The sequence below is a fragment of the Apis florea genome, unplaced genomic scaffold, assembly GCF_048593485.1.
Source record: "Apis florea isolate Af1SG1 unplaced genomic scaffold, ASM4859348v1 contig_3326_pilon, whole genome shotgun sequence".
Classification (NCBI taxonomy): domain Eukaryota; kingdom Metazoa; phylum Arthropoda; class Insecta; order Hymenoptera; family Apidae; genus Apis; species Apis florea.
The window spans coordinates 374174-400967 of record NW_028256739.1 but is presented as its reverse complement, the minus strand read 5'-3'; the positions used below and the strand labels follow the sequence as shown (position 1 = coordinate 400967).

Here is a 26794-nt window from a genome sequence, read left to right as displayed (position 1 = left end):
TCGAATAGGTGCTCGATAGAACTCGTTTCTTTTTTTCGAATTACACGGTGCGTTGATTCATCACGTATAATCGAGTGTATCGTTATACACTCAAGAAGCTCGCTCGAAGAGACTTGGAATAGATGAATTCTTACCGTAAGAATACCTTCGAGCATTCGAATTTCTTTCCTCTCTCTGCGCTTCGTTTCTTCACCGCTGTATCATTTGTGCCTGTTTTCTAGGAAAAGCGCAGTCAACCGAGAACGCGTTAAACGAGGAGTTGCTCCGTGAGACCGAGGCTGTAACCGAGTTCCTTTACGGTACGAGGAGCCGCGCGGTAGCCAGAAGTCTGTTGTCGTGTCGTTTCGAGCGTCGCGAGGATGGCCAGGAGCAAAGGCAAAGGAGTAATCCCAACACTTACGATGTTTACTTTATCTCCTCTAAACAGCAGCAATCTTCCAAATCCACGGGATCATCCATGCAACAACAGTCGCAACAGCAACAGCAGCAAACGCAACAGCAACAATCGAGGCGACCTAAAACGCTTCAAAGGGGAGCAACGACCCCGAATGCGAATCCCACGTCCGCGAACCATGACTTCTGCATCAGTCCCGACACGAAGTTGCGCTGCAACAGCAGCACGTGCGATTTCTGGCCGCACTGCTCGCAGAGAGACACTCTTTACTCTCCCAATCAAGCCCCAGTATTTATGAAATTATCTCAGAGCTACCCGGCTCATCAGAGGCTCCCCACGGACGCTGGGAGCCACGCGAGCAGAGGTAGCGCCAGCTCGTCTCCAGCATCGTTGGAGCGGATGGACGATCGAGAATTTCGCGATCGTGACGCGTCCCGAAAGAATCGGGCGACTCGTGATCGGAGTAACAGCAGCGCGGCCAAATATCAGGAGAGGCAGCCGAAGAGCGTGTTGAAACAGTCGAGTCGGTGGTCGTCTCTGGAAGGATCTAACGGTGGGAACGGTGGGAGCGTGGACAAGAGGGAATATCATAGGTATTATCAGAAAGCGGATTTCGGTACGGGGAGTTTCGAGGGTTGCGAGAATAAGGATAGAAAGGTGTCGCCGGTTCAAGGGAAGAGTATCGCGAACAGATCGCCGAGCGGCCACGCTGCATCCTCCTCGGCTACTTCGTCATCGTCCAGTAGCGACATTTGGGTGACCACGTCCGATCGGACCGTGACCAAGAGCCCGAGGAATGCGAAGAGCTCGGGAGCATCGACTCCCATGGAGGATGCGGTGATCGGTTCTCTGAAGACGTTGATGGAGCCGCCGAAAGATGGAATGCTGTCCAGGCCTGGAAGCGCTCCAACGAGGGGTGAGGACACGATGTCGGCGGACGGATCCTTGGATCCTCATCAGCGGTCGCTATCGTTGCCTAAGTCCTTCTTGACGCACAATGGGTAAGTTATTGATTGGCAATTCTTTAAGTACGATTGAAATTTTTAAAATTTTATATACGTGTTGAGTGTCGATACATTCGTGGAATATCTTTGGTCGAGTCTACGGATTTGAGAATTTAATTTATGAAAAATTCTTCGAACGCGTTTCACGAATGTATCAACACCCTGTGCTTGTAACTTCTTAACGTAATTAACGACGAGAATTATCTTCGTTGAAATGCAGGAAACGAAAGCCGAATTTTTCAGAAGTCGATTGGTCTTTTAATTGGCTCGCTGGTTCAAATTCTTTCCCGTATTGCATCACGCACGAGGAATTATTCCGTTTCACTTGTAATCTCGTTTCCAACGTACAACGGGTCGATCGATATTTACCGCGCGCTCCTGTTGTAGAAAACAACACTTGGCAAAAAGTATTCCACTTGACTTCTTCTATCGAAAATTGTACAATGGTGCGCAGCTTCCACGACATTACGACTGGATTTACGTAAAACCTGTCGTAACTTATTCAGCGTCAGTTAGTACAATCTGATAGTTAATAGAATCCAATTTTCTACAAGTTCAATTACTTCATCCCCCATTATACCATTTACCTTATCGTGAGCGATAGCCCGTAGATCGTATTACTAATGGTGCAATCTCGGTAGACGTCACTCGCAGTACACGTTTCGATAGATATTCCATTCTCCAGGTGAATCCACGTGTATTTGTTTCAGTTATTGATATTTTAATCAACCTATCGGATATAAATTATACATAAGAGTGATAAATAAATGGGATTCTCGATTGTTTGGAAATATATGTTACAAAACGGATAAAAAAAAAAGCGTATTTCGCGATGAAATTCATCCATGAAATTTTTACGCATTTTTACGTACTTACAACGTATTCCTGGTGAAACAGAATTAAAAACGGGAACGAGGATCAAATAATGTTTAATCGCATCAAATATTCAATTTCGTTTAATTCGATTAATTTTCGAAAAAAGATGTAGTATTTCTTAAATATCTATCTACTCGGATTTTATGAAACTTTACTGATTTTAAAATGATTTTTCAAGCGATTTTTAACACGGGGATATTACGTCCCATGCATGCAATCCACCATTATTAACGATATAATAATATCAACGCTATAACTTATCGAGATCGCATAACTTATCGAGGTCACATTCATGCATCGTAATTACATTCGTAATTTACGACCGCAATAAACTTAATTCGTAATTTCTCCGTTCTCCCGACAAGCATCGTTCTTTTAGGCAACGTTAAAAATTGGTCGGCGAGTTTATGGCTCGTCCATTGATCGATAAAAAAATACCTTAGTGCTGCATCGTTGAAAAACCGATGACTATCCTCGAAACGGTCGTAATACCGATCTTTGACACGATTTATAGATCAACAAAAGCGTGACATTTGTCGCGTGCTTTCACCTAAATGCCGCCGTCATTTTATAGCTGGCAGAATGTGCGGAAACTCAAAAGACGCCCTCGAGCGACAACCGTACAAACGCGCCAAGTGTAATGCGATGTAATCGCACGTTCGCCGAACCGGTTGTGATACGCGCGTAAAGTCGCCTACGCGTGGCCCACGCGGAATTCGAGAATACATCCGAACCGATGCGCAAAGAGCCATTTACGACGATGCTTGTGCGTAGTTCAAGTTTATATCGAAAGGTATAGACAAGAATAGCGGAGACGGAACATTAACGATGATATGATACGATCGTTAATGTGGATGAAATTCGAAGAGGACTGATTGTAAAAAAGTAATGTTTAATCAAATTTTAGATAGAATCGCGGCTATGCTCGGTTTCTCGAAGAGGGGAGGAAGACGCATTCAGCCACAATGTCTGAAAGTTTGAACAATTCGATATTCGAAAACAGGAAAACAGCAATTATCACGTAATTAAAACTCGATAGAGAAAGCGGATTAAAATTAGGAAAACTTTGAATAGCTATAATCTCGAGGATAATGTCTTTCGGTCAACGATCGTTAGAACCTTCTCCCTAAAAATGCTTCTTGATTTATCCCAATACAACTTATCATTGTGCAAACATAATTTTTTAATCGTTTAGCATCTTTATTCTCGTTATTCCACTCTCGTATTTTAATCTTTCTGTTGATCTATTCCAAGATACTCCAGACAAGAGACGCGATTCCTAGAAGAGCGTAGTAACTATTTCCAAGAAAAGATATAGGTCACTGGATCGTGAGTCCATTCATAATTTTCGCACTGTCTTAAATGCTACGGAAACTTTGAATCTTTATATCTCGAAAATGGATTGAGACGTCGACGAAACAAAAAAAAGGATTTTAACGATATGGTTTCCGAATATGTTTCAATTTTTTTTACTGCTAGATATCCTTGTTACAAATATGATCTGAATAATCATATATCGTATAAATAATCATATAAATCCTTGGCTCGACTCAGCAAGGACCGTATTCTCTCTATTATATATATAAATGAAACTCGACTCTGGTTGCGAAAAACCGATATTTAATCAAATATTATAAAATCGTGGTTATGCTTGGCCTCTCAAAGCGTATTAGTAACGATTGGTCGGACACGGACAGTGCGTATCAAAATTGATTAAGAGAAAGAGCGAAAAATCAATGCTCTCCCTTATACGTGAAACGAGATCACAGGCGAAAAAGGGAATGTGAAATGAATAATCGCGTAAGGAAGGAAAATCCAATTTTTCGTTCGATTTGGTATAAAGAAAAATTTATTTCGCAATTCGAAGAAAAGCGTATTTCGGTTGCAGGAGAACAGTCATGCTCTCGAGTGTGGATCGCGTGTTTTCTGAATTTTAAATCGCACATTACGAGGCAAGTTTCTCTCTTCTCGCAGGCTATGGCGAAACAGTTAATCCAAGACAAGAGGAAGCTTCCGCAAAGTTTTGTTCTTTGTATCTTCCTTGCATTCTCTGCTTTTTTTTTTTTTTTTAAATCGTACAACTTTCCGGAGAACAATCCTCTCTCTCTCTCTCTCTCTCTTGTGTATTCGCCTATCTCACATGGATGGAAGTCACGAGGATATGCTTCGGTGAATTTGTTGAAGCATTATATTCTGAAAAAAGGAATGGAGAAAATATGGGGAATAAGGGGAAGTATAATTCCTCTCGAGTTATGGATGCGAAGAGATCAATCCTATTTAAAGTAACGTATAAATCTTGATATATTGATCGATGTTAGGGATCCATTTCGATGAAGATTTGACATTTTCTTCTACGTGTATGTATATGCAGATATCTTTTTTTATTTTTATATCATCGTGATTTTACATAACAATACTTTGTCGGGTTCGTTTTATACGTTTGCCATTTTTCTCTTTTATCTTCTTTTTCACGAATGGGTGAATAGATTGTTCTCTTCCTTTTTCATCGAACTTCTCGCGTGTTTCCGAAATACAACTACGATCTCGTTCGTGTACCCTTTTTTCTTTTTTTTTTTTTTCAAATTCGTTTTCGAAAGACAACGATTCATTCGCGATAAAAAAAAAAGAAAAAGAAAAATAGGCAACAACTATGTAGTGTCGAAGGATTGTGTATCGATTGATTTCATGTGGTTTAATTTCATATTTCGCGTACATACATTTCATGTACATATCGACAACAACGAAGGTTTGGGTTATTAATCTTTGGAAATGTCATTTTCTAAATATCAAGAGCGGTTCTCTCTCTTGGACGCTATCGTTGGTTTTCAACCAGTTCACGGATATTAGTTTTTCTCCGCAGTATAAAAAGTAATCCGTTCTTTTCAGTGGGAGGAAATATTCTTTTGAAGTCATTGGTAATTTTTTCAACTTATGGAATTACAAAAAAAAAAAGAAAAAATGCTCGTTGGCAGTAATTTCAAGAAACATTTTAACGAATAAATTACTCGATTCCGTATTATATCAAAGATGGCTTAATTATTTCTCATTAAACTTTCTCTCGTTTTATCTTAACCTTTTATCTGTGTATCGGGGTTCTTCACTTTCATAAAAATTCTCGTCGCAGGTATAAATTTCTGCTGTTGATAATTCACGAGCGGATGAAATCTGAATTTTTCTCTTGCACAATGCACCTATGTAAATATATTTTCACGTGTGCAAATATACCTCATTTCGTTCAATCATCGCTTTACAAGTACGACATTAAACATTAGATATCGGAGAGTTTGACTTTAGATTTGGTACGTGACATTATGCCAGATATGTATATATATATACATCTATGCAAATGATATTAATATTCAAAGGATCGGAATTTACACGACAAATGACTATTTGGTCTTCAAATTTATCGGCAATTCATAGAAACCTTCGAAATCTATGAATTACGATTGCTATTTATTTGGCAAATGCTTGATTGAATCGACAAAGTAATTAGTCGTTTCGATCACCGATTCACCGATCAATCGTTTCTGCTTTTCAATTTTCATCATCCTTTTTAAAATTTCCAATCAAGACGCAATTATTTATCTCCAATTCAATTCAGATTCTAAAATAAATTTTGCGAAATATTTTTTTTAAAGGATTGCTGCTGTTATTTTTAATTAACGAGGTTCAACGTTTATTTGTTTCGATGTAATTGTCATAACGTAATTTCCACAAAAAATATTAACATAATTCTCTCGCTTCAAAAAAAAAAGATGGTAATATTTTTAATCTCTTTTAATCGTATGCTTTTATTTACAAATACCACGAAAAGAGGTGTACTCGCAATACTCGAAATACGCAAAATTAGAGTTAACAGCAAGCATAGACGTTAAATCGAAACTTTCTCGATGTATTTAGCCGTTGCAACTCTCCCTAAACAAGAATACAATAATCTCAAGCACGTGAAAATATCATAAACTTTGGGAGAAAGTTTCATTTCGATGTTGCAAAGCGATGATTATTAACGATTATTACGTAACGAGCTCAATTTTCTTCCGATTCGATCATGTTTATTTATCACCAAGGAGAAGACATTCTTTCGCGACAACGATTTTCCTCGAGACCGATCAAATTCTCGCGTAATCGGTTACGTGGCTGCATCGAGCTACAACGAACCGGTTTCCCCCCACGAATGAGGGGCTCGGTTGCAAGTGTCAAGTTTAAATGAACGCGCATCGATTGCGAATGCACTTTCTCCCCGACGGTGATTTCTTCGCCGTAAGCGCTACCTGGAGGTTCTGTTACGATCGACCTGCGCCGGCTACTTTATTCTGAAACTAACAGATGGCCTCCCATTCCGCTTTCTCACCTGTCGTTACTGCTACCTGCCAATTCATCGCCACGGGTATATACAGAGTGACTGATAAAGCAAGAGATGGTTCTACAAAAATGAATGACAGACAGGAGTAAAATAAAACAAAATTTTTATCGTTAGGTGGTGCTTCGTTTCGGGGAACATCGAATTCGAAAATTTGTCAAAGTATTGTTATTAAAAGAGAGCAAGGAAATGTGTTAATTGTGCATTGGATTTTGATGTTTCACGCGTGAAAATAAATGAAAAATGTAGAATAATATTGGTTCGTCGTGTTTTAAAATTAAATTTTTCGGAATATCAAATTTCGTCGAATATATTTGATTATTTTCTGTTTAATTTTAATTTTCTTGAATAATAGAACTCTATCGATAATCGATTGGTACATAATTAGTTATATTCTTCTGTATTTGACAAATTTTCCAAATCAAGAAATATTATCTTTCTCTTCGATATTATTTTTATACGTAAAAGTTGCCTAGTTGTATTATTCTTTATCAGACACCTTGTGTATTTCTTTACCATGCTTGTCACGCAGCCCAATCTTCGAACAACGTCCAATGGCATATGATTTTCGATAAATTGAAAAGCTAGACGGCACGATTTATTCTCGTCGGGATAAATTGGTTGCATCTTCGTTTTGTATTATTACAATATTTGTAATTTTCTATATTTGACACACGTACGAAATTGATATCTAGTTACTTGACATATAATTATACGTATATTTATATTCCTCCAGCAAATAGAAATCGATTAATCTTTTGCCTCGTTACATCGAATCACGCGACTAGTAAGAACATTACGATTCCATTTTATTTGTATTTTTAACGATGATTTTTAACGTTATTTCCACGTAACGCAGAAATTGAAATTCTATCACAAACATCAAACATTGTTTAAAAATATATTAAAATAACTAAATTATTATTATCATATTTATATGTACACCGAATCGTAATTAATAATAACATTTGGCGGAAAATGCATTACAACTGAAATAATAAAATCCAAATCTTTGACTGAAGGTAGGGTAGGCGTTGAAAATAGAGATAAAGAATCTGCGGATAAAGAAAGAAAAAAAACAGGATCAAGTAACGAAGAGCTGTGATACGTGTAAAAACCGTGAAAACGACGCGTCGTGAGAACGTGACCAGCAATTGAAATTAACCGACTTGCCGTTGCTGGCAAATTGGATAAAACGAATCCTCGAGATTTGCCGGTGATAATATGCATTAATTACAAACTCTTTAATTACTTGGATTTGAAAAGAGAGAGAGAGAGAGAGAGAAAGAGAGATTTCCAATGGGCGAATTGAAACGGTTAAATCGGCGTAATGGCTTATGCTAATCTAATCCATCCATGTGAATTTTCACAGACCGGATAATATCCCAAAACATCATCGATTCTACGGGATGATTATTGTCCTCTTTGCTGTTCCAATGATAAATGATAAATCAAGAAAGATAGTTCACGCTCGATATCACAGACTTTCTGCCCGGCTACTGGAAATTACTCTTCAACCTTCATTGGCTGAGAATTTGATTAAGTTCACCGGTTATTCTTCTGACAGCTTGAAAAGCTTCCCTGTTCCTATCATGGAATTATCGATAATTTAATAAAATGTTGTGGAACGTTATTACCTGAATCATGAATCGCATGATACACAAGCTTGTTAATCTCTTTCAAGTTTTGATATATTGATATACAATTACGGGTTACCTTTTTAGAAAAATAATAATATTTTTTTGTTTATTATTATCATAATATTATCGACTCTTTCAAGATAATGCTTTTATCGCGTAATAACACGATAATGGTTTCTTAATTATCGCAAATTTTGAAGAATTTCCAGAGTTCCTGAAAAATTATTCTGTGTGTGAATAATTATTCATTGATTATATATTAATAGATTGAATCGACGATTGCGTTTCATCAATCATGGAAAATAAAATTTACCTGATGAATTCGTCTTCCATATTGCACAGTTATAATATAATAGAAAAGAATCATGTCGTGAGAGAATATATTCGAATTCCAAAAAAAAAAAAAAAAATGAAAAGAATCGTCAGACGGATAATGAAATTAGTCCGCTTGCAAGTTGTTAAGTTCGTCTGGACAGAATTGCTCGTGTAACAGAGTTTTATCATTGCATGGAACGTTGCACCTGCAACTTACACCCGTTCAGCTCGAATGATACGAAGAAGGCGATGAAATTACATGCTTTCGTTGCCGACAATGCAAAAGGCCGATTAACGATGCGAGAGAGACTATCGTTGGCTGAATTCGCATTTCGATCCTGTTTCGAGAGGATTCGAAATTGCGATGTTTGCAACGTTTTTGTGAGAAAGTTGCTATGCTTGAAAAAGAAATAGAAAAAAAAAAAAAAAGATCACAAGATAAACGTATCGTTACGTTGAATCTGAATTTCTATTTGCATATTTCGTTTTGGAACGTTTTTAAAGGATGTATGGAGTATTCGTTATAATCGATTAATTGGAATAACATCGATTTTTAAGGAATTAGAAATTGCAGTTTAATTGGAATTTGTTTTACAAATATTCTATTGACAATTGAATGAAATTAGTAAATTCGTTCGATGAAAATATCAGATTATATGGCAAATTATATATACGTTGCAAAATAAAGGATTGATTTTCTCTTGAATGGATAATCTTTCTTATTGAATTACGCGCCGCAACTGGAGAAAGAGTCGAACGAAATAGACCTACAATTGGACGTAATTAGTGCTCCCCACGGGAGATCTTTACCTCAAGAACGACAGACCACGGCTGACTAACTTGGTACGTTGCTCCGTTTTGTTACGTTAATTATTCATTTCTGTGCGGGCGTTGTCCGCGTGAAACTTTACAGAACCAACAAAAACTTCGAGTAAATTATCTATTTCATGTGTTCCACTGCAAGAAACTTTCATTTCTAATTGACAAAACAGTCGCATGATAATATCAAAAAATTGCGAGAAATTAGACTTATATCTTTGTATATCATTTTGCCAAATAATATTTACTTATTGCTATTAATCTTATTTATTACTATTTCATTTATTATTGTTTCAATTTAAAATATAAGAAAGTCATATCTTAGATTTTCTAATAGTCGTAGTCTGTCCTCAAATTTTAAAAAAACACCAATCCAATAAAGGCAGAAGGAAAAATAAAATTTTAAAGTAACATGGTATTGCCAGATCTACTCTCATCAAAACTTCAAATTTGGCTCGAGGATCGTATACCAGGGATAATTTTCATTCACGATCAAAGTTGACGGAATGAAATTTACATGTGCATCTTGGTCGGCCACCAAGTGTCGTCGTTACAAGTACATTGCAATAAAGTGGAGGCATAAAGTTATTTGCATGACCATGTTGAAGCCGTTGTCTTGGCTACGCCTTTTATTTCACGTCGACCATACCATTTTTCAAGGTATTATAGGGGTTTAAAGTTTCGAGATCCCGAGGATAAAACGTTGTCGGCAGGAGCATATGTCACATTCGCGGTTTTGTGTTTCGTGTTGAAGAATCGACGATGCATCGTCGTGGTACGACACAAAGCCGCAACATATATCGCATAATATATATATATATTTGAACGATAATTGCTCGTAAAAATAGGACACGAAAACGTTAAACGTTCAAAGTTCATCTACATTTTTTATTCTTTCTCGTTCTCCACGCATTCGTTGCTTCCACTTTTGTTCAAATTTCAATCCCAATCCCTTTTTCCTCGAGACGTTTCAATCTTTAGAAAGGCCAATTAATTTCGTTTAATCCCAACGTCTTCTCTTTGGATCCCATAAATACGTCATATAATACTCCTACGTCAGTGCGTCACATAATGAGCTGGATTAATAACGAGAATTCCTGGAGACGTTGGTACAAATTCGTAAAATATGCGCGGCTGCAATTACGCATCGTTCCCGTTGCAGTAATTCACTTTTCAAGCTCAATGTTCAATGATCGTTTTAACGATAAATCTTTTAATATCATTTTATCGATTTGTCGCAGCCGAGAAGAAAGAATTGAGAAATATAATATTTATGTTGGAAATTTCTTTTTGGTTTCAAGCGTGAAAAAGATTTATTTGACGATTGTTCTTGATTAAATTGAATTAAAGTTCGAGAAAATGGAAGTAAAAAGAAAATTGAAAGAAGATATGTTAGCTGATTCTTCTGAATCATCGCAAGAAAGTGGAAAAGAAAACTCAATATTGGCAGAATCGAAGGTTTCTTGTAGAAATATAATACAATACGATCGAGACAGTTTGAAATTTATGCAAAATCATTTCGAAACTGCTTAAACATTATTCAAGAATTGCAAAGTATCATAAATCGTAAGCGTGTAAAAGATATTAAAAAAATTGTTTATACTAGCAGAATTAATGACGTTGGAGCTAAGAAACGTATAAAATTTCCATATCGATTTTTCCTCCTTCCTTAATCGCACCGTTTGCAAATTTTATAATTTGTCGCCGTATTCGATTATTAGATCATCGATAAACGTAATCATATCGTTAAAACGTAAATTATGCTTGCAACTAACTGAGCTTCTTTTAAATTTCGATCGAAAATTCATCATTTTCGTGGCAAATTAATTGCTCGTGGCGATGCCGATCGGTGGACGGTCTCGATCAATATCAAAGTCAAAGCGTTGTTGTGTACAACATTTGTCCCCGTAGCATCATCTCTGCACAGATTTCTGAGATGGTGTCACTTTGTATATGCTGCCTGTTTGCACGCACCCATATATCCTTCGATGGATGCTGGTCTGATTGTGAACATAAATTACGAGACGTGTACAGGGCACACTCGACTGTGATATTCGGATCAGTCGTGTGAAACATGGCGCGAGAAAGGGTTTAGTTTCTCTCCCTCTTCCCTCCCTCTCTCTAAATCATTTCTCTCTCTTTTTCTTTCTCGTCTCTCGCGTGAAAATTTCACAAAAGTTTCGGAATTTATATCAACCGGCGTAACGTTTGACAAGTTTCGAACAGATGCGCTCCATCTTGTGAAAATTTATACGCCGCGCCCCATAAAATAAATTACACGCTCGATAATTAGAATTCTACGAAGATGGAATTGGATGGAACGATTCGAACGGTCTCCAGTAATTAAACTTCACCGACAGGCACGAGTGGATTTATTTAACATTTATTTAATACTCGCGTTCCATTCGAATCGCGTTCCTTATATAAGAAATTACGACAGAGACAGATCATCGAACGCGAAAGAGAGAGAGAGAGAGAAAGAGAAAGAGAAAAGCGCATCTCAGTTACGAATAAACGTGTCCTGTTCCTCCTGTAATCCATCCGTGCTGCTGTAAATCAATGAATCTGGCGAGATACGCAAACGTTCTTGCGGCAGATTAATTCGAGTCCAAAAGGAGTTGGTGAATACAATTTCGAGGAAATTTGCTCGAACGCCTTTGTCGCTCAAGATAGATTTTGGAAAGTTTGAGGATCATCGGGAAATTTCTATTTCCTCGAATAAACGTATTCGAATTATTTTCTTTGATCGAAGGCGAAAACTATATAAGGAAAGATTTTCGAGGATTATTAGAAGTTACATATGAAGTTACATATGAAGATCACTTGGATCCTTCGATGATTGGGAAAAATAGATCTTTAAACTAGATAAAATAAATAGTTTTATTACAAAATTGAGTACCTTATTGGAATATAAGAAAATGAAAATTTCGAGTGAAATCACGATATTGCGTGCAATATAGCCAGATAAAAAATTCAATCTATATATAGCCAACAAAATCTAATTTACAAATATAAATAACATCTCGAATCGAAAAATATAAATAATATTTGTCTACAATTTAAATTATATTGTACGTCAAATGGGAATAGAATTCGCTTCTATTTATTCCTGTCTTCGTATAAAATCTAAATATTTATCGATCCTACCTTTTCTTCTTTGAACGTGTAGTTAAAAGTATCAAAAAACTAAGGAAAAATGGTGGAACTAAATGATCATAAATAGCGTAAGTAACGAGTGGCTCGAAAGCGCGTATATCGAGGCGACGTAAATGTCGTTTACATGATATATATAGGTCGAAAGCAGGGATTAGTTTGAAGCGGTCTTGAATGCAAATTGCAAGTCGTAGTGCATTTGGTGGCATAGCGCCTACACACGCATACCTGGCGCAGACGCCTGATATTAACGACCGAATGTAATGAACGTTACGCGCCTTTGTTCCACCAGGTTGGACGTTAAGACTTGGTTGTATTACGATACGCGGAAAGTATGCGCTGATCTAATCTCGACAAGTCTTGTTCCGTAGTGAAATTTCACTATGATCAATCGTAAATCGGTAACTGGATGATCATTGCCTTCGAGTTGTATTGAATTCCTTGCATCGAAATTTTTTTCTCTGCGAATATTTTGACGCTTTACGCTTACCAGTTATACATGCAAAATTTGGAAAATTGCAAATTTGAATAGTTTCTGTTGGGCAATTTTATTCCAATGAAGGTTGAATAGAAACGCGTTTGAACAATCTAATGAACAGTTTGAACATAGTAGGAGTAGTGATAAGAAACGTCTGTGTAATAGTAGACGGCATAACGAATCATGATTCATAAGTTTGTTAGAATCTATCGAACATGGACGTGATTAATCGGTCTCGATAGTCTCGATAAAAAATTTTTCGAATCGTTGCTAATTGAACAAGCAATAGTTATTGGCACTTGTGATTTATTCGTAGAATCGTGATCGAATAAAAAATACAATAAATATAATTTTGAAGAGATATTGGATTATTTATAGTTTTATTAAATTATAAATGTAAAAATTGATATCTCGTTTCTTCTTATATCATATTATATATACTTTTTCTAAAATTTATTTACATATAATAGTATTTCCTAATTCAGTAAAGAATTAGATTTATTATATATATCAAAACATTCAGCATTTTTCATTTAAAAAAAGTATCTTTCTTGTCTCTCATCTTTATCATCGTTATCATCGATATTAAAGTAATCTTACAAGTTTCTCCACAAGTTTGAAAGTTCTTTGTGGTCTGTGGAATTAAGAACGTAACGAAACGAGTCCTCGAAAACTAGCTCGATTCACGAACGATAAAGAAAGCTCAACATAGTGAAAGAGAAGGAAAAAACAGGAGGAAAATGAAAAAAAAAAGAAAAAAAGAATCATCCTCGCGAACTGTTGGTCCCGTAAAAATTGAGAAGATAAAATGAGGTCGCCAGGAAAGCAGATAAAACTGGCATCTGCTTCTGGTCTCCTTTTTACCAATGGAAAATGATAGAGGAAAAAAAAGAAGAAAGATAAAACAACAAGATATTTTTTTCGATCTTTTTATTCTTATATTTCGCATTTTTTCACGACTCTTGGAGATCAAAAAAAGAAGAAGAAATAAAATGGAGAAATGTACAGGAAAATTCAAATATAGGAAATGATATTTGATCAAATATTGAACTTATAAGTCTGCGAGTGGAAATAACAGTTCGTGTTATATATATTAACAGTTGTGATCAGTGTAAGTTCTGCTACAGAGGATTTTGATCACGTAGAATGCGAAAGATTTGAGGTACAAGCACGTACAAGTCAATATCGAGAATGAATGTACATGAAAAGAAAGGATTCTCGAAACTCACGAGATTTAATACACTTTCCTTTCGAACCAGAGTCTATTAATATAATTCTTATCACGTGTGCGTTGGCAGTGAATAAAGGACTATCCATTGTGTAAAGTGAATAATTGGAATAGAGTATCGAATCTAATGTTATAAAATTTAAAAGAATTATAAATTTCTTAAGAATTTCAAGATACATAAACTTTTCAACGATTAAGAGTTTTTTTTTTTTTAAGAAAGATTATTCGAATAGTTTATAGAATTATTCAAGTGCATCGTTTCTTAAACTTCTTTAGGACTTTCAATCTTCTCCGATTTCTCGAATCTATGAGATATCTGTATCAAATCCTACAAGCCGAAGGCTATTCTTATTTGCTTCTGTCTAAAGTTATTGATATCGAACTTTTACGTATTTGGAATTGTTTATATCGGGTCTCGCAAACGTATCGAAAATCGTGACGCAAACATCTTGGATATTTAATTCAGAACTTCAGAAATACTGCAATTGTATTTTATATATTCGTATTCTTTGATTCAATTCGATTCATTAATTTTAATTATGATTTTTTACTTATACACAAAGAAAATCAACAATATTAATAAAATATAATAAAATAGAATACTATTTGGTTTTTGTTCCACATTATTATAAAAAAAGAAGAAAAATTGTAACTTTTAAATCAATATAATTAAATAAGTAGAGAAAATTTTATTTAAACAAAATAAGAATAATTAGTTTAACGAATAAAAATCTATATTTTTCCTTTTTCGCTACAAAAATAACAAAATTTTCTTGGTTATAATTTAAATATAAACGAAAAAAATGACTAAATTTTCGCATAATGTAAATTTATATTTGTAAAGGAATTATTTTCATTCAAGGATCGAATATCAAAGTATATATTGAATGAATAAATATATTTTAAGAATAATCAGAGTCGCGCGCATCGGTTTAAATATGCATCGTGTTTCTATGCACGAAACAAGTGGCTGCCGGTTAGAAAACCGGCTCGGTACCAAGTGGTTGCTACGGCGCATCCTGCCGCGCCGGTGTATTGGCGCGGCGCTGCGATCGAGACGCCAGTACACCGCGCGCCGTCGACTCGTTTACATGTTGGTTTTGTTACGTGCGCTTATCATTCGTTATCAACGTGTTCCTCTTCACTTTTCTGCGCATCCCTCCACGCGCATTTTGTTTACCAGTCATCCTAAAAATCCTCGATGTGGTATGTCACTTTTTATCCAATATTTTTTACTATTTTTCGTAAACGTCCGCCGACGCACGAATCGAACGGTACCGGCTCACGGTAAACGAGGATTAAAAAATTTTTTCCCCTATTTTTTAAACTCGAATCGAATGGTGATCGAATCTTGACAACGACGTGTCCTTTTTCAGCGTAAAACCAATTCTTTTTCCCCTTTTTTTTGTTCGATTTGTTTGATTGTTAGTAGAGATATCGTTGAAATGTTTATACATGCGATTCGAGACGATATTTCGCAGCTACGTGTCGCGTATCGATTTATCATCGCGCCTCGTTGCGTGTGTTTCGAAATAACCTTTTACATTTATTCTCAAGTGTTGTTCTTTTTCACGTAAATTCACGTATTGCTTTTTTCGTTGTTAAATTACGCCATCCGACGTTTCGTTTCGTACTCTGATATTACATAATTAATGAATCAATCGATAGTTACTAGGTCGTTTGTGTAAACGTCAGTAGATATATATTATATCAAATATATATTCCTTAAATTCGTTGCCATTGCCAATATCGATCGATTCATTTCGTCATTTGTAATTTTCCTATACGAGAGTATAGAAACACTTTCGTTAGTTTGGTTCGTTTATTTACCTCGTCAATTCGAAGAATCGTAGTTAACGAAAGAAATTCAATAATAGGAAGTAAACATAAGTACGATTACTAATCGACTCGATTTGATTTCGTAAGAAATAGAATCAATTTCGCGTTACGTAGAATGATGTCCAAGATCGACTATTCTTGAACAATCAAAAATATGTTTGCAAGTCCAAGAGAACGGAATAGGTTGATTCTCGTGGACCTGCATTCGTAAACCTGTTCACCTTGTGTCCTCGCTCTCGGATCAAACGCATATTCGTGGCTCGTCTTTCGTATCTTCCGCTTATTGTTAACTAAACGATTCTTTGAACGTTACTCATATTGCGTACCGGAAATAAAAATCAACAATGCGTTCACAGATAACCTTCTATTCCTTGCTTCTTCGACATTCTTCCAAGTACGTGAATCATACGTAACTATAGATAATTTAATTCTCGTAACATTTCATTTTTAAACGAAATGATAGTTCTCTTGGTTGATATCGAATCAAATAATTACATATCATTATTTCAAATTTTTTCGTTTTTATATAAATTGCTTTCCTTTTTAATTAATTAAACGAACTCGTTTCATACGTTCAATTGAATATTCAAGAATATCAATCAAAAATATTCCAAATTCTACGATTGTCTCGAGAAATTTTAAAATGTTCTCTTTAGAAATTCCATCGAATTAATTGAAAGTTTAATAATTTTCGACCGGTATTGTCTAACGATCGATTTGCGGTTCATTCGGCTCTTTTTGGTCAACGTCGACCTCGGTTTTCCGTATTGACCGTTCCATCACACCGTGAACATCAGAAATCTTTTTGGTCCGAGCAATTCCATTAGCTTCGTTTGAAACAGATGGGAAACGGTAAAAACAATCGAGAAATATCGAACGTTTTTTTGTGTATTAAAGCACTTGCAAGATCATATTGTCATCTTTACCGTTTCATTCCTCTTCGAAAATATATTGAAGTTATAAGATCAATTATTATATAAAAGGAGTTTAATTATCTTTAAGTTTTTTATGAGGATATCATAAAATTTCATAAAGATTTCGTGGGCAAATTTTTTTTAAGTTGTTCCTCTCTTTTAATAATAGCTTTTAAGGGTTAACTTAGCCATGGTTCTTCAATTTTTATATCTCAATCTCATTCTCGTTTCATTAAAAAGAAGCACTTTTAATATTCCAATAAAAACTTTAGTTAATTAAAGGGAGTCTTCTAATATTTTCCACAAGCTTGGAAAACTTTTTAATCGTAGGAAAACAAGATTAAATAGCAAATGTGTCGGGAGGACGTAATAAGATTATAAAAAGATTAAAAAGTCAATAACTTTTATTTCTTCCCTTCCTTCTTCGTTTTCCTCTTTTCATTATAAATCCTGTAAACTATTATTATACTTTTATCGACTACTTTTGTTATTTACAAAAAGTAAAAGTAGTTTCAAGAAGTACTTTTCACCTAGAATTTGTATCTATTATAACATTAACACAATAATTACGAAATAGATACAAATATATTCTTTTTGGTATAATAATTAGATAAAAATGAAAAAAACTTGAGAAAATACTTCTTAAACCTTTTATGTTGGTACGGTAGCTCAAAATTCTAAAGAAATTCTTCGACTATTCAAATGTTAAAAAAAAATCACAAGATTGTAAAATAAACATTCCTGTGGACGAAGACGTAGCTACGTCGTAGTACGTACGTATTGCATACGTAGTTCACGATAGATGTTAAGTTAATCCTTCGAGGCTTATACTTTGACCGTGTATCGTACGTGAAACCGGTCACGTACAGGAATTCCGGGAACTTGGTAAAACTTTTCGTGAGGACGACGACTCTAGATTCGATCGCCAAACTTCATCGTGATCATTTCCTCCTTGGATGCATTTGTCAATATCTTTTTTTTTTTCTTTCTTTTTTTTTTCCTCTTTCTGTACAGATGCGTCTCGAACGTGAAAACGTCTCGGTGTTGGGAAAACTCGCGATAAAAACGAGCGAGCGACCGCGATTCCGTGGCGCCACGATAAAAATGTGAAGCTCGCGGCACGAATTTTCGATGATTGATAACGGCCCCTATCGATAATACGTCGAGTCAGATAACAAAAAAAAAAAAAAAAAAAAAAAGGAAAAAAGAAAAGAAAAATTGAGTTCCATGAACGTGTCCAAATATTGCAACATCGAGAATCAAAATTTGACGTATCGATGAACGTCAAAATGTGAACTGGATGTTTTGAAATTTGAACGAGTATTCCGGAAAAGTAAAAGTTGCGCGTAGAGAGTATCGAATAATACGATGAAGTGTAAACGTGTGTATCGTGTTTGACGAGAGGGAAATTATCGTGAAGGGAAAAGTGAAATGAGTGAGAAAGGTGTGGTGTCGTCGCTGAAGAATCGTGAAAGGGTGAGCGGAAGTATCTTCTGGAGGCACAGCTGGCACTGCTCTGCCTATTTATCGAGGGAATTGTCCTTCAGCAAGCTGAACAGCCCTGTTCGTAGCTGGGACAACATGGCTCGGGCCAAGACCAACAAGTAAGAGTTCACTAACCTTTTATTCTATGTGTATTTGTTATCCAGCAATGCGTGCTTTAATGGTTAACACGGCTAAGAGATGTACCAAGTATTTACGTATCTCTAGAACGAAATTTTCAATTATATTTCGTTGCGTTTTTTTTTTTTTTTTTTTTTTCTTTTCTTTTCAAGTCATTGAATCTTTCCAAGTTATTTGTCGAAAGAGATATTGTTCGAAGAATAGTTTGAACAATGGCTCGCATGGATAGCTGAGCCATTGAAAATTATTCGTAATTTGCAGAAATGGAAGATGGTTTCGCGAATTTCTAAACTTGGAAAGGTATTCGTGCGACGTCAAATATATTTAGTATTCCACGAGCGTGTATGAATTTTTACATTTGCTGCGCAATACATTTTTCATAAATATCTCTCTAAATTAATAAATCGTCGTAATGTCGAGGATTTTAATTTAAAAAAATACGCTCTACATCGAATAACTTTTTCATTCAATGTGGTTGTTTTATCGGAGAAAGAGAGAAACAGAGAGAGAGTACTTTTGACGAGAAGCATTATCCTTCCGCACGTTTCAACTATAAAGTTTTATTTCCTTTTTTTTTAACACACGATACACGTGTACCGTTGCAGGATGAAACAGAAAATTAAATAGATATCGGATATCCACATCGTCCATCACGTCTAAAACGCTATCGAAAAAAGAGTGCATACAAGACCAGGCGTGCACTGCGCGTGCATTATTAAATTTTCCATTCGTCCTCCTATCGTATATTATCGCGATTATTTTATACGTTTCACGAAGATCGTGGATCTCGCGCCTCTCGTTATAAATTTCGTGAAAACCTCCGTCTGTTTTCGTTGCTGTTTGGCACGCAACTCGTAATTATACGAGACACGTGTTACATTTTCGCCAACGCGAAAGCAAACAGGGTTTGAGAAATCGTTTCTATCCTCGTTATTCCTCCACACATTGGTTCCGTCACGATCGATAAATGAACGTACGAAACGCGAAATTCTTACGAAGTTGAAACGTTGAAAAACATTTCCATTCGGACACGTTGACCGAATTAATCGAATTCTCTCACGATATCTGGGGATAAAAATTCTTACGCCAGCCAGTGAGAATGGAAACGCGAAAATTACCAGGCTATTTGTTTTAACGTTAATCTTGGAAGGTCTTTGAGTAAATTTCGTTTGATTAATCGCCAATGGAAACTTTCTGACGAATTTCTCGTGCATGTAAAATGCAGCCGGTGCACCAAGGCGAACATGGCGGCTGCACGCTACAGAAACTGCTTATAAAATTTCATTCGAGTCATTTCCTTATTTTGTACGCGATTAACCGAACGCCAACACTTTAAGACTGCTAAGCTGTTTATTCCACCGATTTACCGTGTTCCATGAATTTTATTAGTAGTGAACTGGAAAGCCTAGGATTTTGAGCCTCTCGCGTAATAGGATGAAAATGGTTTAGAATCGTGGTTTCTATTTTGTGCATTGTCGTTAAATGTATTTTAAATAGAATTTCGCAATGTGTACGTATCTGTAATGGGATAAATTTTGAATTTGAAAAATGATAAAAATATATCTGATATAGTAGTGAAATTCATACGTTGAATTTCATTATTGGCGAATTGGAAAATTTGAAATTTTGCATCTCGCGTTGAAATAATTTTACACACGTCATCAGATGTGAATAAATAAAATTTCGCAATGTTTCTATTTATGGCAAGATGAAATTCTATCGGTGAATATATTTTGATGAAAATTTTCTTTAAACGACGTTATCGACGGGATGATCTCGAGTAAAAACGCGGGGTCATCGATCTTTCATATTGGAAAACAGTTTTCGTCCTAGGATAGCTACAATAGAAAGATGACTCGACACTAATTAACTTCATGCGCGTCAGCACGATGGATCAAAAATGTCTACAAACTAACGGCAGCGACGTCGTCACCTCGACGATTCTCGACACTTCTCTTCAGAGTCTCTGTAATGAGAACAGAATATTATAGTTTGAAGTAAGAATTAAACGATTTCGAAGAGTTGTTCTCTCCTCCTCTTATTTAATTAACTTATTACCGTGAAAAGCATAAATCTAATTATTATTAAGAGTTTAATTATTTAGTTTACGAATAGGTTATCGTCGCAAATTAGTTGATCGAGAAAATTTAATTTTCTTCGATTCTTATACAGTTGTAAATCTGTCTTTGAGCGAAGACTCTTAAAATCGAATTTAACATTAAAATTAGGATGATTATTATGCGAATATTTAGATATCAAGTGGACTCGAGTAATTATCTCAAGTATTCTCATTATCGTTAGTTTAACTTTATTTTTTGTTCATTCTGCGCGTTAAAGTCACGTATCATAATTGCAAAAACGAAAAATATATCACAACAATTTAGCTTTGTATGATTATTCTTAAAAATTCAAATAAATGATTTCAAACGATTTAAAGTCGTACCAAATTGAAAAGCGTTATTAAAGAAATCATTGAATAATATCGTGAAAGGAGAAGCAATTCGATTATTCATTACATTCCACAATTCAGAATCCGATCAAAGAAGCTTCATGAAACGAAATCCATTATTTCGATCAATGGATTGTTTTCGAACCATAACAATTCCCGGTATAAAGTGGGCTCGAAACAGATGCCGCGATAAAAGAATTCCTGATTCAGCTTTCTCAGATTCTTTGCCTCGATAAAAAAAAAAAAAAAAAAAAAAGAAAGAAAAAGAAAAGAAGAAATGAAAAGAAAATTGAGATAACGATGAAATGAAAAGAGCTCGACATATGGTTAATTCGTAGCGAAAAAGCGAGAAGAGAGAATATTTTATTCGCTTATTAAAATACGAATATAAACGAAATACAATGCTCGTGCTTGTTTCGTAACATCGCGAAGGTATCAAATGGTTTCTTTCTTGAAACAGAACGGAAGAAACGGTTCCTCATGTCTTGGAATTTCCTCGAAGCCTCGTGCATAATTTCTTCGGGAGATAAAGCGATGGGCAAACGATGAAGAAGAATACGGAAGAGAAGAGGAAGTCGAACCTGGGAGGCGATTAATCGTGAAAGTCTAAGAGCGGTTCGGGATGAATTATTAATTCGACGGGGACGAAGATTAATCGTTTTCCGGTCCGATGGAAACAAACTTTTCATTTGCCTCGTTCTGATTAGATTGTCAATAAAAATCCACGTAAGGAGTAATCGAAGGAGAGAAATGAAATTCCTCTTCTTTCTTTTTAAAAAACTAATCGCGCGAATAATAAAAAAAAAAAATAAATAAAAGACATTTCCGACGAATAGCTAAATTATATTTCCTATCGCTTATCTATATTTCTTTTCACACGACGTACATGCAAGATGTTTGAACAGTAAAATCTATTATTAAAAATTATTTATAGATTGCACGAACAAATACTCGTTTCAATTTAAAAAAGGAAAAGAGATATATAACGAGACAGATATTACCTTCGTACGGCCTTCGTTCCATTTATCTACAGACAGACCAATTACACTAGATTAACTCCCCTTGAAAACCTATTCAATTTTTCTCCAAATCACTTTTTCATTCATGAATTCATTAAAATCAAACATCCCGTTGTATCTTACGATATTTTACGATTTCGATAAGCGCAAAATTAAGCGCCTCTCCTTATCTTTACGTAACGCAAAAAAAAGAAAAAGAAAAACAATACCATCGCGAGGAGAAAAGAAAGAAACGATTTAGACCGAGCTAAACGTGGAAGAGAAGTATATATAAATAAATATAAATTACGTAATCTCTGCATAATAGACCGGTAAGAAGGCCTATATCGGAGCACGCGAACACGAGAAAGATGGTTTGCGAACAGATGCAAGATGTCCAATGAAAGCCTGGGGCGGCCAAAGTTCCTCGAGGCTCCTCTCGTGAATAATTTCGCGATACGATACACAAAGGGGTAAGAGCGAAGGGAAAGGAAGAGAGAGAGAGAGAAAGAAGGGTGCATGATGTCAAAAATAGAAGGAAGGAGGAAAGAGGCAGAGAGGGGGCTGGTTGGCTATCAGAATGTGATTTAGGTCGGGAATTCACGATGCAATATCAATGAAATACGAGCCCCCCGAGGCGGCCTTCGTCCGCATCGTCCATTGTCTGGTTCAGCAGAAACTGCTTCATGAAGAGGCGACTGGCGTGCGGTATTAAAGAAAAACTGGTCTTGGAGGAACCTGCCCCGCTCTGCCGAAAGGGGAATCTCCGCCGCTTGTATACGCGATCTTTCCCGCCGAGAGGGACGCGATATAAACATTCGTAAAAAGATGTCGCGCGGACGTTGAAAGTTTTGCTCGACGATTACTTTAGCGGAGGAGTCCGCGGGATAATTTTATCCAGAATAATTTCCGCGGTACCGTTTCAAATATACGCCCTCTTCGTCATCTGTCAGCTGCGGAAGAAGAGGAGAAAAGAGAGAAATTTCGTGGAATTTGTTCGAGTAGATTTTTTTTTTTTCAATTTTTATACGGGTAAGAAAAATCCTAATATCTTGGATGAAATATTGGCAACATCTATCTATCGTTATAATATGAAAGTAGGAGGGGGAGTATATATCAGGCTAATGCGTTTTCTATTATACAACTGGTTAGAAGGGAAGAAGAATTCGTTTCTATTAGTCGAGAATAGATGGCCTTCGAGTGAATTCACCATCCAATTTACGTGAATTTTCATGGGATGATGTATTAGGTAGCTGGGCGCGATTCATCTTCGCTCTTTGAAGCACTGTTTTCAATTTTAAATCGCTCGAGGTATAAATGGCGATGATGTTCCGCCAGCTGTTTTAATGCTGTTGCTCACCTCGCGAAAAGAATCGTTTTACTTATTAGCATAAAAAGGGTAGAAGAGGCGCGCTGGGTAAAAACAATTAGGAGGAGACGAGTTGTTATTTAACCTTGGTATCCTCAAAATTATTCCGCGTATAAACGTAATTTATCCTTCTCGGCGTTGTAAAGAAGTCACTCGTGTGGTCGATCGATGGAAAAATTTTCCTCGGGCGAATGTCGCTTGTGCGTACATGAACGTTTCACCTTCGTAGGAAACATGAAACTAGCGAGGTTAACCGCATCCTTTTCGCCGCGTCTGTCCATTCAACGCGATCCACGCATAAAACTACTCGTGTCGATGCGCTCTCGCGTCTCGTTTTACCTTTTCGCATCATTGTCGCCCTCCCAAACCAATTCGTAGCTTCTGAAAATCCTCTATAAATCTTCTCTATCTGTGGAGAGAACTACTCCAATTAGTGGATGAAATAATTTAGAGGAGGAGATGGATCTCGCGAAACATTTGAAAGCGAAGACCGAAATGAAAGCGAATTCGATCGTAATCAATCCTCCCTTTGGGAGAGCGGAAACTTGGAGTGTGATGGTTTCTAAAACTTTCTAAAAAGAAATTTCCACTTTTAATCCGGAGATAAATATTATACGAGGAAACAGAGAGAGAGAGAGAGAGAGAGAGAGAGAAATAGAAATAAATAAAAACCACGCGAAATTAGTACAATTAGTACGAATTTTTTACTCGCTCAATTTTTTAATCCTCGTCTTTTAATTGAAACGCCAACGGATTTCCCTTCTTCTCGAATTACGTTCGCTTAATTACCTTACGAAACAGTGGCGATTCCGATTAGATCGAGACCCAGTAAACTTTGCCCCGATAGAGGAAGAGAGTGGCAGGATGCAATTAATTCCACCAAGTTTTATGACGGAGTTTCCAAGTTGGTGGAAAACGATACCCGGGATATTCGTTTCGCGCTGACAATGCAACGGTCTTGAATTCACGCGCGTGAACCACGGAATCGGGGTAGAGTGCGCATCGACACGTAACTGACCCAGTTCGCCACGTCTCCGCGAGTACGAAGGCCGAGGTGAGGATTCTTTGTCACCTAGGACACGGTAATAATTCCGTACCGTCTTCACCCGGCGCACCTATTATACACACGCTTTTCTCCTCTTACACTCGTCTCAAGAATATTCCTCGTTGGCGCGTGTGCGACAACAATGTCAAGCCTCGAGACGTTTGCGCAACTTTTTTTAAAATTACTCCGCCTCGTATTTTTGTCCCCTTTTGGGCGCTGCATACACGAGTGCACGCTGCTCCACGATTCTCCTACGTATCTCTTTGTCCGCGATTCCCTTGATTTCTTTCTTTTTTTTCTTCTTTTTTTCGAATCCAGCAATTTTTGCCATTAAATGTTATTGACTTTTGCGCCTCGAGGCGTGGTTTTTTTCTTCCTTTAATTTTATTTCGAAATGGTTCCGTTTCCATTACCGTACCGTCCACGTGACAAAATCATTATTTGATCATTCCAATTGTTGGAATGAAACTTTTCCAATTGCGTACGACTTCGTATTTGCATCTTAATAGATGGTAAAACGATTGATTAATTGCCATAGCAATTATGCAATTTTACGGTTTAGACTAGAAAGATGGTTTAACGATTAAACGCAATCGCAAAGTAACCTTGACGCGCGATCAAGCGGAACGAAGTGACTTAAGTACTTATATAGGGTGTTAATTATTCTTGGACCATCTCTGCAGAATCGATTTTCGCAAGGTAGAGCGAAACAGTTTTACCTCCATCTATATGCAAATCGAATTTTAATTAAATTTTTGCGTACCAACCCCTCTTCTCTTCCCTCTCCTCCCTTCTTATATCAAAAACAATCGATTTTTCTCAAAAATGGTGCACATGGATGTATTAACCATTCTGTGTATAAGTGTCGCGTGACGAGGAGAAAAAGATTCCACGTTTAATCCGACGATCGATCCCCGTGGGATGTTTCTCCTCGAGGAGCGGAACGATTAAGTTGCCAAAGATTTCCGGTTCAAGAAGTCGAAGTGACACCGGCGGGAATGACGTAATGAAGTATCTGTAAAGAGACGAGGATGTTCGTGAAGATTTCTCGAGGGCTCTCGAGAACGCGGGTGGTCTCTCGCCGAGTTTCACGGATCGATATGTCGTCGAGGAACTTATTCACGCTTCCTGTACACGGGAAACTTTGTACCTGCCTCGAGAGTTTCGTTTCGCGCCGCGAAAAAAGCTTGATTCCTCTAACGGGACACGGAGGAACGGCATACGGAACAAGCCGATGGAAGCTTTCGTTTTACTCGGAAAGATGTTTCGCTGGCAAAGCGATTCTGGAAAAGATAGGATATCATCGGAGGAACGAAGGTTGCAACAGGAGCGCGATAGATAAGAAAAAAATAAAATCAGAGGAAGATTCTTTTTTATTTATTTACGCTTTTGCGAAGAAAAAGATAAAAGGAAATTTGTTTCGCGTATGCATCGATCGAATACTTCGTTAACAGGTTCGTTAAACAAAACAGAAACGAAACCTGATTTATTTATACGATAATGCCGAACTATAAACGTTACACGTTTGATGTGGAAATATACATTCCTTGAAATGAAATATCTCTTTATAATTGTTGCAACACGGTATAATTGGCTGGTCGAGAGCCAAAAGTCTTCGTTCCATCCTTTCTTTTTCTGTTTCCCGTCTCTGAGAATAATCTGGCGTTTAGCCAATTTATCCGGTTAAAATTTGTTCAACCTAATGGTCGCCTCTCGCTATACGCGTACACGTCGAATCGTGAAATAACGGGGTATAATGAATGAATTCAATCAATCCGGCCGCGTTATAGCGCGACTTCGTTCATACGCTTGCGTGGTAATGGTAGATTTATGATGGTAGCGGTTTTATTTCGCGATTCGCGTACCGTTTCGAAACAGTTTGTGAAGTGGAATTGCGGCCAGAATGATTTTACACACTTTTGATGATGTTGGTTTATTTCGTTCGAATACCGCGCGATTTCTTATCGTCGCGTTGCCTCGTAGCGGTAAAAATCTCGAGATAGGGACTCGGTTAAATCGGGCTCGTTCGACTCGAAGAATCATCCCCGCTTTTTCTTGAACAGAGAGAACAAAATCCTTTGGATAAGATTCCGGCAGAGAGCCGCGGAGTAATTGCGGAAAGGAAGAGAAGAATTCTTTCTCTCGTACTTTGACGCGATTATCTCTCGGCTACACTTTTCTTTTTTTTTTTTTTTTTCCTTCATCGTCTACATCTTTCTATCCTTTAGGATTGGTGAAAAAGGGAAAAAAGTACGAGGCTTTTGATCTTTCTTTCAGAATGATTAGG

The 26794-nt window shown here is 36.7% G+C and overlaps 1 protein-coding gene across 1 annotated transcript in view; it reads left to right on the top strand.

Moving 5' to 3' along the window:
* The window catches only part of RhoGEF3 (Rho guanine nucleotide exchange factor 3), a 137262-nt gene that overhangs the window by 50308 nt on the left and 60160 nt on the right, over nucleotides 1-26794 (top strand). The window contains exon 8 of the mRNA XM_086911639.1: nucleotides 222-1395. Coding sequence (XP_086767765.1) covers nucleotides 222-1395 — 1174 coding nt within the window. The remainder of the gene's footprint in view (nucleotides 1-221; nucleotides 1396-26794) is intronic.